We start from the raw sequence: 12,974 nt of genomic DNA on the forward strand, positions 1-12,974 counted from the left end.
CTAGACACTAGATTTTCCCTGGAGTAACTCCATATGTTTTGATGTAGTTTGGGTATCCCTGTGCAAGTGAGATCAGAATCAGGATCTTTCCGTTTGAAAAGTCAGTCCTCTTTATAGCATACATTATTCAGAATTAAAACTGTAGGTCAGGGTTTAAGAAAAAGCAGCCGTCAGCTGAAATGTCTTTCATGCTGCGACAAACCCACAATTCAGGTTACTTTAGGGTGTTCCTTTATTTTGAGTCCCACCCTTTCCCCATTAGATCTCTGTTGGTCTAGTCCCAGTTGAGGATTGTTGGAAAGAAAAAATTGGCTTACTTGTTAATTTCTTTGAAGATGTCCAGCCATCTATCCCTCCCTTGTTTGGGTGGAACATAAAATAAAAAGAACAAAGATAGATATTGACCTCCTCATGGGAATTATAACACCCTGAAAGTGAGATTAATGTCTTTACAATGGAAATGCTGGCAACTTAACTCTAATAGATGCTATTATAATCATCATGGAGCTTTCTGTCCAAGGAAACTCCTTCCATTCATTTCTCTGCTGTACTGCAGAGAAAAAAAGGATCCTACCTGCTGTAACTCAACAGGTCCAAAATATTTATCTTTGTCTTTCAGGCATCCACAGTCAATCACCTTGAGAGGAATGTTCTGCATAGCTACAGTGAAGTGGTATCACTGTGGAACCAGCTCGTGAGGAATGAGATTCATTTGGAGAATAGCGAGGAAGCCAAGTTTCTTTGCTTTAAGATAAAGAGTACAAAGCAAGAATTTAATTTGTCAGCTGACTATTTACACTTGCAGGGGGTAAGATGGTTGTCTAAATGTTAACTTTTCTGGATCTGGGACTGTATCTTGCTGGTGTAGCCAAATGAGGAGCATCATGTATTTATTAGACTTCAATCTTGCACACCGTTAGTTAGCTTTTTTTATCCTTTTACGTTGTTGCCATGCTATGAGAAATGCTGAAATGTAAAACTGAGGTTTTTAAAAAAACACTTTATGTAGGCTAAAGAAATCCATCATCACTACTAGATTTTTCTCCTTCATTTTATGGTGTACTTCAGTTTGAGTTCTTCTCTCAGCTCTTAGAGGCCAGTGACACACACTGGGTGCTGAGGTATGCTGTGTTCCTAGAAAATGTGAAAGCCTAAATATGCGGGTGTGTGATTTGTGCAGACACTATTGCTAAATACTTTGAACTATCAGGTACCATGCCTGCATGTAGGATAACAGAAGAGCTATACAAATTATGGATTTCTGGCAATTCTGAAATATGGAGGGGGAAAAAATTGTTCCAGTCGACCTAAAAATGAAAATTTCAAAAATTTTCAGTGACTCAAAAACCAAAATTCATTTTGGGTCATACAGAATATTGTTTTGATTTTGATCTTTTTTCTTTAAAAAAGAAAATTAAAGGTAATTTCAAAAAGAAGTGGTTTTAAATTGAAAAGTTTAATTTCAAAAATATCAAAACACAATGTTTTGACTTTTTTAGAATTTTGAGTTTGGGTTTTTTTACTGTAATGATTTGTGGCAATCAACATTAATTCCCAAAAAATGTTTTCTTTGACCCAAATCTGCAATTTTTGCCAGAAAAAAAGTTTTGGTTAAAACATTTCACATAGCTCTAGATAGCAGTAACTGGTTTCATGCTCCACCACTTGCTCTTCAGTTTACCCAATATCAGAAACTAGCCTTTAATATACAAACAACAGTGCTGTTTGAAGTTATATTTACTTTGCTTGGTATCTACAGTGCATGGCAGATAATCAACAGCCTGACCTCTAAAAAGATACTTTGACCAGCTCAGGATACCATATGGTTTAAAAAAACAACCCTGTTCCATTCACGGTACTCAGATGCCTCGCAAATCAAACCAGCTCAACTGAAATGTGAAACTGACCTTAAAATAGAATGATTTATCTAAAACATGAGCATTATGTCCCTGCAGAAATACAAATGCAACTCCTGTCCTGTAATTTGCACTTGTACTTCATGTTTGTATTTCCACAAAGATAACTCCTTTTGCTCTTCACAGAAAGGAACAGGTTTTAATCTGTTGCAGCCGGATGGCTCTTTTAAATGGAATCTTGTGCAGTATTGAATGCATGCATATTCTGCAACTATTGTGCATTCAAGTTTTAGGACTCATACACAGTAGGCAGCAAATTCAGAGTTTTGATGCTTGCGTTGCTTTTACAAGACACTGTGTCCTAAATTTAATCACTATTGTAAGCCAGATCTTGTGAAGATCTGATAGAGTCGAGCTCAGATAGAGTCAGTGCTGCTCAGCATCTTGCAGGATTGATCCTTATTGCCTCCAGTATTATTATGATATAAAAGCAAGACTTTCAAATTTACTTTGATTTTTTTAAAATCATACATAAAAATATTTGTACTTTATGGTATTTTTTGGTTACTTTGCTATACAATGGCCATACGTTTCGTAGCAATTACCTCTCATTTTTGCCCAATGTTTTGCTGCACAAATGTGATGAGCATCTCCACTGAAAAACAATAACAGCCATTTATTTATTAATAACAGTTAATTTATCAAAAACAGTTAATTTAAGGTCTGATCCTGCTGAAGTCATTGGTTCAGAGCTTAACATCACTTAAACTGGTGTAAATTGGGAGTAGCTCCAGTGAAGTCACTGGAGTTATACCAGTGTTGAAATTGGTGTAAATAATCAGAAATGGGCCATTGGGAGCTTTGTTGTTGGCTTTATGGGGAGCAGGAATGGCCTTGTCCTGTAAGACAACAACCTCACTGCAGCCTGGTTCACTCTGTGGTTTGTGATTAGTCACCTCTACACCACGGGTCCAGCAAATCTGACTCAACTCTCCTCTCTCAATGCTACCCTGATTCTCCTGCTACTTCGACTGCAGCCTAAAAAGACTAACCTCTCCATGAAGGCTCTATGGACAGACCATAAGAGTCTGCCAGTTGTGTTGCAGCTTGAGGGTCAGATAGAAGAGCTGAAGAAAGATAAGATGTTCTACCAGAAACGTGGAACCATCCATATCAGGTGTCGTCACTTTTTTTCATATCTTCACAGAATGTTTTACCTTGAATTTTAATGTGAGTTTTAGTGCTCCTGTGAAAGGTGCTGGGCTTGACAAGACTGAAGTCCCCATTCTGCCTATATGCCTAACTTTGCACTACATAGACTGAGTCTTTGTACCCATTCTCTGGTGAGACTATTAACAAGGGTGCTAATTGCAATAGCTAATTTTGTAATATGGACATCTGTTCATTAGGAACTCTACAGAGAGCATCAGCTCATTTCACAAAGACCACAGAAAAGTCACAAGATGGTCAGACTTTCAGATGGTGATGGTTCTAACACCTATAATCAATTTCTTGAGCCATGTAGGTGCCTATTTTTCTCCCATTTCCTAGGGAACAATACGACTGTCTCAATGTCAAATATATCCCCCCTAAAACATGTCGTTTTAGTTTGGGAATGTGTTTCATTTACTCCTGGGAAGGAATTTACGGTCTCTTGATTTTGGCCAACTCTAGAATCTGCCCCTTGATGTGTCATTACTAGTAATTTCAGGGACCCTACAGAAATTCAGGGCTTGTGTCTGTGGGCTGTTGTCCACCCCCAGAGAGGTGCTGAGCATTCTCAATGTCCAGGAAAGTCAGGAGGAGCTACAATTACCCAGGATCCCTTAGGAGCTGCCAAATGTTTGTATAAGAGGCTGTTTAAGTAGTGGAAAAACTACACGAATGAAAAATGAGGAATGATGTCAGCTGTCCTGCTGTGCGTGAACTTAGTCCAGTGTGAGATTATAAAAGTGAATGTCTCCTTCCTAAGCTTTCAGCTAAATCTATTCAGAGAAGTCTATAAAATGCTGCAGCTAAGTAATAAACGACGCCCTGGGCTGAGGATTAGCTGAACATCTGTTTCCTGGGGCACCCAAATTAGTTCAGTGAATTCGATGCAAGTTGTATTGTTTCTACAGAGTACAAAAAATGTACTTGTTAACTGAGATTTTCAAAGTTGTCTGAAGGATAAGGGAGGGTCAGTTCCTATTAGAAATCAATGGGAATTGTGCATCCATATCTTCCTGGAGTCTTTGACAGTCACACACTTCAGCTGCAAGATACATAAAGTCCCTGTGTGAGTGATACATGAGGCCTCGTTAGCACTGACTCCCCACTTGGTAAGGCAACTCCCATCTTTTCATGTGCTGTATATTTATACCTGCTTATTGTATTTTTCACTCCATGCTTCTGATGAAGTGGGTCTAGCCTAGAAAAGCTTATGCCCAAATAAATGTTAGTCTCTAAGGTGCCACAAGGACTCCTCATTGTTTTTGCTGATACAGACTAACACAGCTACCCCCCGAAACATGAGTACGCACTGATTCAGGTGCTCTGTGCCTGTCCTTCGTATACCCATAGAACCCAACAACATTTCAGTTACTTTAAATGCTAGAAGATGTTGGGTATGTTATGTGGTCTAGGGTAGGAATTTTCCATCAGAAATGCTGGCTAATGTGTAACGCTATTATTATGTATTATTATTTATTCTTTGTATTCCCATACACCTGGGAGCCCTGGTCATGGATCAGGAGCCCAATGCGCTAGGTTCTGAACATATACAAAACTCCCCAAAGCTTACATTCTGAACTAGTATGAAACTCTAATAGTATGTGTCCTTCTAGCATGTTCATACAGGTACCATTCTCAAACCTTTCTTTTCCCTTCTTGATCCTTCCTGTAACTTTTCAACCTTTCATGTAGGCTTGCTTTGTTTCAATAATTGACACTAGAGATGTTTGCAATTGAAAGTCTAAGAGTTTCAGCTGAAGAAAGAAACTGGTTTTTTTTTCCTCTGTGGTTTTACCTTAAAATCTTTACTTTTTTGTTTTGTCCCAGACATCCATTTAAACTGCCCATTCCCCAGAGCTTCCTTCTCCAGGAGACATTTACTGTAGACAAAAAGCAAAAACACTACTTCTTGGAGACTAAAATTTTGATAAATGGGCTGGATGAATCAGTTCAAACCTTTACACTTGGCTACCAAGCTGAACATCCCTATGTGAGTGATACCTGATGTGAGAATTTGCCTGTAACTTCAGATAGTGATATAGTCAGAAAATAAACAGGTTACTGTAACTCACGTCTCTGGCTTTTGTTCCTCATTTTTTTAGATTTGTGCTGGCTTAGCTCATCCTTATAACAGCAAGATTTTCCCCAAAAATGTCGAACTATGTGCCTTAACCCGATGTCACCAAAGTGTAAGTAAACTTTATGTTAAGATTAATCCATGAGAAAGGCTCCATTACATGTCTGTATAACACAGCAATTTAAGATCTACCAGATCTAGTTAGAAGTTTGGTTGGTTTTGCCAATTTGCTCACAGCATCTACCAGAATATAGGCGGGGAAGCTGAAATACAAAGTGAATTGCTGTGGGAGCAGTGGCATAGCCAGGTGGACGGAACAGGGGGAGCAATAAAAAAAAAAAAAAAAAAAAAAGAGGCGCCACCCGCTGCGGCGCTTTTACTGACCCGGCAGCGCTCCGGGTCTTCAGCGGCAGGCCCTTCACTTGCTCCGAGTTTCTTCGGTGGCACTGAAGGTCCCGCCGCCAAAGACCCAGAGGGTCTGGGAGGCAGGAGCTGTGGGGGGCACTTTTGGGGGCCCGCAGGCCCAGAGTGGCCCAGGGGATTAGCAGGTGACGGGGAGCAGCCTGCTCTGCTTCCAGGGCCGGCTCCAGGCACCAGCCAAGCAAGCTCGTGCTTGGGGCGGCAGATTTTAAGGGGTGGCATTCCGTCCAATCCTAGGGCGGCACAGCTGCCCTATTTATTTATTTTTTTGCTTTGCTTCCACGTCCAGCCGCCCTGTGCCCTGGGGTTTTTTTTTTTTGGCTTTGCCTCCAGGTTCGGCTGCCCTGGGGTTTTGGGGTTTTTTTGTTTTGCTTCCGGGTCCAGCCGCCCTGTACCCAGGGTTTTTTGGGGTTTTTTGCTTTGCCTCTGGGTCCGGCCGCCCTGCGCCCTGGGTTTTTTTTTGTTTTTTTTTTGTGGCTTTGCCTTCGGGTCCGGCTGCCCTGCGCCCTGTTTTTTTTTGGGGGGGGGAGAGGCAGCAAAAAAGTCAGAGCCGGCCCTATTCGCTTTCCTTGCCCCAGCCCCAGCCATGTCGCTCAGGGGAGGGGGTTTGGGGGTAGGGATCCCCCCATGCACTCACTAGCAGCGGCAAAAGTAGAGCAGCCCGACCCCAGCCAGCTCTACTCTGCCAACTCCCAGCCACGGCACTCCGCTTCCCGCCACTGGTGAGTGCAGGGGAGGGGGGACCTTTCCCCAGCAACACGGCTGGGGTAGGGGCAGGGGAAGTGGAACAGACTGGGGCCACGTTGCTCCACTTCCTGCCGCCGGTGAGTGCAGGGGGGCATCCTTTCCCCAACCTCCCCGCACTCACCAGTGGCGGGAAGCGGAGCAATGCGGCTGGGAGCTGGCGGAGTGGAGCAGGCTGAGGCCACATTGCTCCACTTCCTGCGCTGCTGTCGGTGAGTGCCCCAGCCCTAGCCGCCTTCCTGGGCTCTGCCGCGCCCGGCAGCTTCATCCCCTTCCCGGCCACCACGCTCGTGATCCTGCCCCTGCCCATGGCTCCTGAACCCAGCCCTGCGCTGACCTCGCCCCGCTCTCGCTGCCGGCCACTAGGATTTTCAATCCAAGCCACCCACCGCTAGGCACCATGGGAACGCCCTCTCCCGCCCGGTTTAAAGGGACAGCCGCGCCCGCTGCACTGCGAGCTGACAGCCATGAGCAAGGAGGCGCTTCCAGAACACAAGATCTCAGCCCGTAACGTCATCCCCGCGTGAGTGTAAAAATTAAAAAGGCACCACTTTTGTGGAATGTGCTCAGTGGGGGAGCGGCCGCTCCCCCTGTTCCCCCCCTAGCTACGCTACTGTGTGGGAGGTGTCTCTTCCGTGTTAGAGGAACAGATATATTCTGAGTAAATTAATGTTAAGCATTATTATTATTATTATTTATTATTAAGAATTTGCATTGGGAAGCAGGAGGTTGTAAGTTCAAATCCTGGCCTTGGGCAAGTCATTTCACTTCATTACCAAAATTAGTTTACTTTTCTTATGCTGCTCAGCAAGTTTCTTCAGAGTCATAATGCAACAGCTCCCTACTAACGGGATATCACTCACATCTCATAATAAGTCGGGCTAATATTCTGCTTGATTTGCTAATTCTAACAACTCAAATCTCAACACACAGGCAAAGCATGAGATCGAAGCTATTCTGAAAGTCAATAAGAAAGATGCCGTCAGGCTTCTGGGCAAGTACCAGAACAAATCCAGTGAGACGCATTTCAGACATCTCTTACACATGGACATGACTCACTCGTTCCAGGTATTTGCACTGACACTGACACCTTCCGTACTTACTAAGAACAATTATTTCCTCCCCACCAAGATACAGTTTCCCCTTTCTTTGTGTCTCTTCCCTTCTGCTATTCAGTAATCTCTCAATGTACATTCCATTGTTTTTCTTTAACATTCTTTTGGTTTGGAGAGTTCTAGTTAATATTCATTTTTTTCTGTGTTTACACAGGATATAGCACCATGGGATTCTGGCCCATGACTGAGGCTCCTAGGTGCTACCACAATACAGATAATTAATAATAGTAATTAAGAATCTGACTGGGGGGAGCTAAAATATACTGATCATTTGTTTTTTTTAATTGTAATAATTAGGAGGTTTTTGTCAACCAGGGAAGGGGTCATTGTATGTATTGAGTAAAAGTTTTATCTACACACACACACACACACACACACACTTACTTTGCAGTAAACGTATGGATAGAAAATGATGAACGTTAACTTGTATAAAAATAGTCATTATGCACAAATTGTGTTTTACTTGAACAGCTCAAGTTTCCACAAGCACTGGCCCTGAATGGAGAACTCTTTTCTGCACAAACCAAACTGGAAGTCTTTGACTATGGTGTGAATATAAAAGCCACCATCAACCGAAATGATTCTTCACAGGTCAGGTTCCTATTTATTGTTGTTCCATTGTATGAACTGGAGTTATTGTGATGCACCTGCTTATTAATTCACTCCTGTGAAGGGTGAGCATAAAAACAGTGTGTTGCTCATGACCTCAAGGTCTTGTATTGGCTCTTTCCATAGGAGTGAATTTAACTGTCTGAAAAGTTTATATGGCCTGGTTTAACTTTGTAGAATAAATTCCTGGGGAACAGCATTCAGGGAGGGGAGCACAACATTCAGAAGGCCATGCAGTTCATGGGGAGTCAGATGAGTCTTGTTGTGGAGAGGGAGAAACCCAGAGCACCTACCTAGGTTTTTGTGGTTAGATTGTGGCTTTACTGCTGTGCACAGTTGGAATTTGTTTTTATTTCAGAGATCGCAAACTTTGGAAAGTTTACAGAATGTCACTTGCTATGAGGAATTTATCCTCAAATAAAATACCTCTGATGCTTAAACTCCAGAACCTTCCAAGTGTTTAGCAACACACGAAACATAAAATGCTCCCAGAAAAGATTTGCTAGTTGAAAGTATCAATGCCAGGAAGGTGGATATTTTTCTCAGAACTAGGAGATGGACCCATGTTAAGAAAAGTGTAGTTCTAGAGATGCCGGTCCCAGATATTAGTGAGACAAGGTGCGTGAGGTAATGTCTTTTATTGGACCAACTTCAGTTGGCGAGAGAGACAAGCTTTTGAGCCACACAAAGCTCTTCAGAGCCTGAGCTCAAGCCTGAGACGCATCTTCAAAATGCTGTCTACACAGTCATTTTTAGAGTGTTAATGCAAGCCTTGCTAGCCCGAGTCTCTTGACCTGGGCTGGGAGGTTTCCTCACCCTAAGTGAATGTCTTCACTGCAGAGTATATTCAGGTGATCAGCACCTGGGTTAACCCAGCCCAGATGGGAGCAGCAACTCTGCAAGCTTTACCCAATTTACTGTGTCCAAGTGAAATCAGCATCCGAGCTCTAGCCTAAAACCCATATTAGCTGACCTGGCTGGGGGTAAACGCATCAAACTTAAGTGAGAAGGGTTTTCATGTGGATGGGAAGGGAATTACAGGGAAGGGAATCTCAGAGTAAAAGCTTGATTTAACTCTCCAGTGTAGACATAACCCTAAATAAGTATTGAAAAGTGTGTGTGTGTGTGTGTGTGTGTGTGTGTATCCGTACACATGCACAGGGAACAGGATTTGGCTAAAATTAAGAAAGCTTTGGAGTAAATTATCATGAAACTCAAGTTAAATTATGCTGGAATTTCACCATAATTCTTCATTTCAGCTGTGTAACTTCTCTTGTGCCAACAGTTCATTGCTCAACTAAATGGATCAAATACTCACTTTGGATTTTCTTCCCGGTTTACTCATCCATATCAATCAAAATTCCCCCAAAGCTTTCAGGTACAAACTAATTTTAACTGAAATTTTAATTGGGGTATGTTTTCTCTTTATCTCTTTTCATTCTCCCTCGTTGACTATTTTCAGTTTTATTATTAGTTCAGCAAACCAAACACAAAACCCATGTGGTGGTAACTTAGTCACTGGAGTCAGCTGTAGAATGTACAGTATCAATCACTCCATAGCCAGGACATTTGAATCAGTAGCCCACACCCCACTTAATCTGTATTAAGATTGGTTGTGCAGTTTAGTAACCGTATTTTGACCATCTGAGCTGAGGCCACAAATTCTAGCCTTTGTCTCCCTCTCCCATACTACCAGGAACTGGGAGAGCTCAGGCTCCATAGGGGGGATATGTTTCAGTTTGCTCTGGAGTTACTGCTGCTTGACAGAGCAGTGTGAACAGCAGGGCCGGCTCCAGGGTTTTGGCCGCCCCAAGCAGCCAAAACAAAACAAAACAAAAAAGCCGCGATCGAGATCTGCGGCGGCAATTCGGCGGGAGGTCCTTCACTCCCAGGTGGAGTGAGGGACCATCCGCCGATTTGCCGCCGAGTACCTGGACCTGCCGCCCCTCTTCGGAGCGGCCGCCCCAAGCACCTGCTTGAGAAGCTGGTGCCTGGAGCCGGCCCTGGTGAACAGGCTGCGGAAGGATCTGGGTGCAACTTAGCTTGGCATGGTTGGCTACAGCACAGGGTCTTTGAGGAGTGATACACAATGGAAAGGGGAGGCCCTCACTGGTGTTTGCTCAGGAAAGCCAGTTTTAATCACCACAATTCAGGATGGTATTTTCTCCTCCTCCTATTACATGTTCCAAACAGAGTGAGATATGGCCAATCACTTGCATCTGGTCTGATTAGTCAGTGTAGGGCCATATGGCAGTTCCAAAGCAGTGCATGTGCTTATCTTGCCAAAAGGCCCTCCTGCCTTGCACAGAAAAAGTTTTTCCTTAAAGCAATAAATATGGTAGTATCATATCATACAAATACAATAATGAAGCCAAACTCCCTAAAACACGGGGGAAGCGGACTTTTCTTTTAAAAAAAACAATGCTTCATTCTAATTGCAAGCAGATGTACAATAAGTTCACGTAAGTATGTAAAGCTTTGACATGGCTAAGATCATATGTAGTCTCTTATTAAATCATTCTCTCCTACCTCCTCTAGTACCCTTATCTGTTCTGACAGGGGAATGGACTAAGTGATCCAACAGGTCTCTTCCTTCTAACTTCTGTCATTTACATTCACTGTTGCCAATGAAATACTACCAATATTTTGATCTGGGGCTCCCCTCTAGCCTGTAATAAATCCCTCATACCAGGATTATATGACTAAAACAGTGGAGTGAGTGGTTAGGGAATCTATTCATTTCCCCATTTAAGCAAAAATGCTTTCACATAACCAAGGAATAAGTGATAGCACCTCACTGGAGGTATTTATATTTGGTTCCTCAAAAATGTCCTGAGTGAACTGGTGGTCTAGCCCAGTGTCCAGCTTGTGTAACTTGAAATTGTTGTGTTGATGAAGATCTTGTACTATCCTTCAGTGGGAAACTGTATTGAAAATATCTATTCAGTAAATGCCAAAGGCAAAACCAATTGTTGATCTGAAGTATTTTTTTCTGAGCTTCACGGATAATGATTTAGCAGTGTCCAGAGAGGATGACTTCATTAGAGACAGGGAAATCACTCCAGCCTTTCTGTTAGTACTGTTTGTCAGATTTTAACCAGGGATTTCTGAGACCCTTGTCCTGTACATTGCTCTCAGCAGTAGGGTTGCTGAATGTGACACCACACTGTTTTGTCATGTGTCATCTGAGTTTCCTAATGCAGCAGATGTCTTGTTCTCCTTTTCCCCTGTGTGTAGGCTCATGCAGCTGTTAAGAGTTATGGTGAGAACAGTCTCAATGGATCACTTTACCTTCATTCCAGTGGAAAGGATCTGGTGCTGCTGGAGGTTGATATGAGCAAGGAGACCAGAAAGAACAGCAGGATTATTGGAGTGAGCGCTCTCCTGCATCAGGCAATTTTGACAGAACCAGAGTCTGTACAGCTGCAGCTAATGGGCAAAGTATCTCCATCAAGGTATAGAAAACAGCGTAGTAGTATCCTTCTTTAAAAGGAGTTCTGAAGATAAATCTGAGCTCTTACTTTTAAGCATGGCAGTTTGCATTCTGACATGTGCAGAAAGCCATTGAGAAGGCAATGTTCCATGCACTCTCCTCACTACTTGAGTATTTTGCTTTTTAAGTTTTTGAAACACTAAAACAATCTTGTAACCCTCTCTCTACTGGTTGCTTTCTTAGATCATTGTTCATAGATAATGGAGAGAACAGGAAAAATTCCCTGTGAATAAATTAGTTCTTCATGTTATCAGTTGTTTTTCTCATTTTTTGTCCTCTGTCAGATGAAGCAGAACTGATATTTAGCAGCTACACTAGGGGGATCGTGAGAGCCATCATGATTAACCAATATCTGAAAAGTTCTGTGAAGGACCTTTGGGGGCAGATATGGAATTAGCACTCTAGCTTGTCTAACTCCAAGCCCTAGATTTAATCTATTAGACCAGGGGTGGCCAACCAGCATCTGAGAAGGAGCCAGAATTTACCAACGTACATTGCCAAAGAGCCACAGTTATACATCAGCAACCCCCCATCAGCTCCACCCCCCGGCTCCCAGCGCCTCCCGCCCACCGGCAGCCCCTACGATCAGTGCCTCCCCTTCCCTCCCCGCACCTTGCGATCAGCTGGTTCGTAGCATGCAGGAGGCTCTGCGGAGGAGAGGGAGGAGTGAGGGCAGGCTCAGGGGTGGGAAGGGGTGGAGTGGAGGCAGGGCCTGTGGCAGAGCCAGGGGTTGAGCAGTGAGCACCTCCAGCACATTGGAAAGTTAGCACCTGTAGCTCCAGCCCCGGAGTCGGTGCCTATACAAGGAGCCGCATGTTAACTTCTGAAGAGCCGCATGTGGCTCCGGAGCAACAGGTTGTCCACCTCTGCATTAGACCATGTCTCTTTTAGAGCAGTGTTTCTCAACAGCTGGTCTGTGGACCGGCGCCGGTCGCTGAGATCTCCCTGACACAGTTTACGAAGGCAGCAAGACAGTCCCTGCTATCAAAAAAGGTTGAGGAACACTGTTTTAGAGGGCACTGGCACCAGCACCACCTCTCACTCCTCCAGCAGTTTTTTTTCAAACTTCTCAAATGTAAAATTATCCACTGAAAGAGGCTTTACATTTTTACAAAAATCCAAGTATTTTGTGCAAAATTTCATTGGGGCGGGGGAGAAAAATGTGAAATGACTACTTCGAGTATATGTTCTTATGGGAGCTCCAATGCTGGATGTGAATGTGCCCGTGCTCTCTCAATCAGACACTGCAAGTCCTTTTCCTCTTTATCCACTAGACCATGTTGGTAAAATTAGCTAGTTTTACAAGATTTTAAAGTGTATTCCACAGTAGATTTTAAAAGTTCTTCGAGTACATTGGGTCACAATTTCAGCTTGTGTGTTCATTTTTGCATAAACAAAGAGTGTCTTGAGCATTGGGGAGGGGTGTGGTGAGCAATCAGCCAATAGCG

The 12,974-nt window shown here is 43.3% G+C and overlaps 1 protein-coding gene across 1 annotated transcript in view; it reads left to right on the plus strand.

The window, feature by feature from the left end:
• Positions 1 to 12,974, plus strand: part of LOC117884128 — a 189,630-nt gene that overhangs the window by 98,199 nt on the left and 78,457 nt on the right. The window contains exons 30-37 of the mRNA XM_034784275.1: positions 620 to 808; positions 2,894 to 3,033; positions 4,896 to 5,058; positions 5,171 to 5,257; positions 7,243 to 7,377; positions 7,896 to 8,015; positions 9,319 to 9,411; positions 11,271 to 11,488. Coding sequence (XP_034640166.1) covers positions 620 to 808; positions 2,894 to 3,033; positions 4,896 to 5,058; positions 5,171 to 5,257; positions 7,243 to 7,377; positions 7,896 to 8,015; positions 9,319 to 9,411; positions 11,271 to 11,488 — 1,145 coding nt within the window. The remainder of the gene's footprint in view (positions 1 to 619; positions 809 to 2,893; positions 3,034 to 4,895; positions 5,059 to 5,170; positions 5,258 to 7,242; positions 7,378 to 7,895; positions 8,016 to 9,318; positions 9,412 to 11,270; positions 11,489 to 12,974) is intronic.

This window comes from Trachemys scripta, chromosome 10, assembly GCF_013100865.1.
Source record: "Trachemys scripta elegans isolate TJP31775 chromosome 10, CAS_Tse_1.0, whole genome shotgun sequence".
NCBI classification, from domain to species: domain Eukaryota; kingdom Metazoa; phylum Chordata; order Testudines; family Emydidae; genus Trachemys; species Trachemys scripta.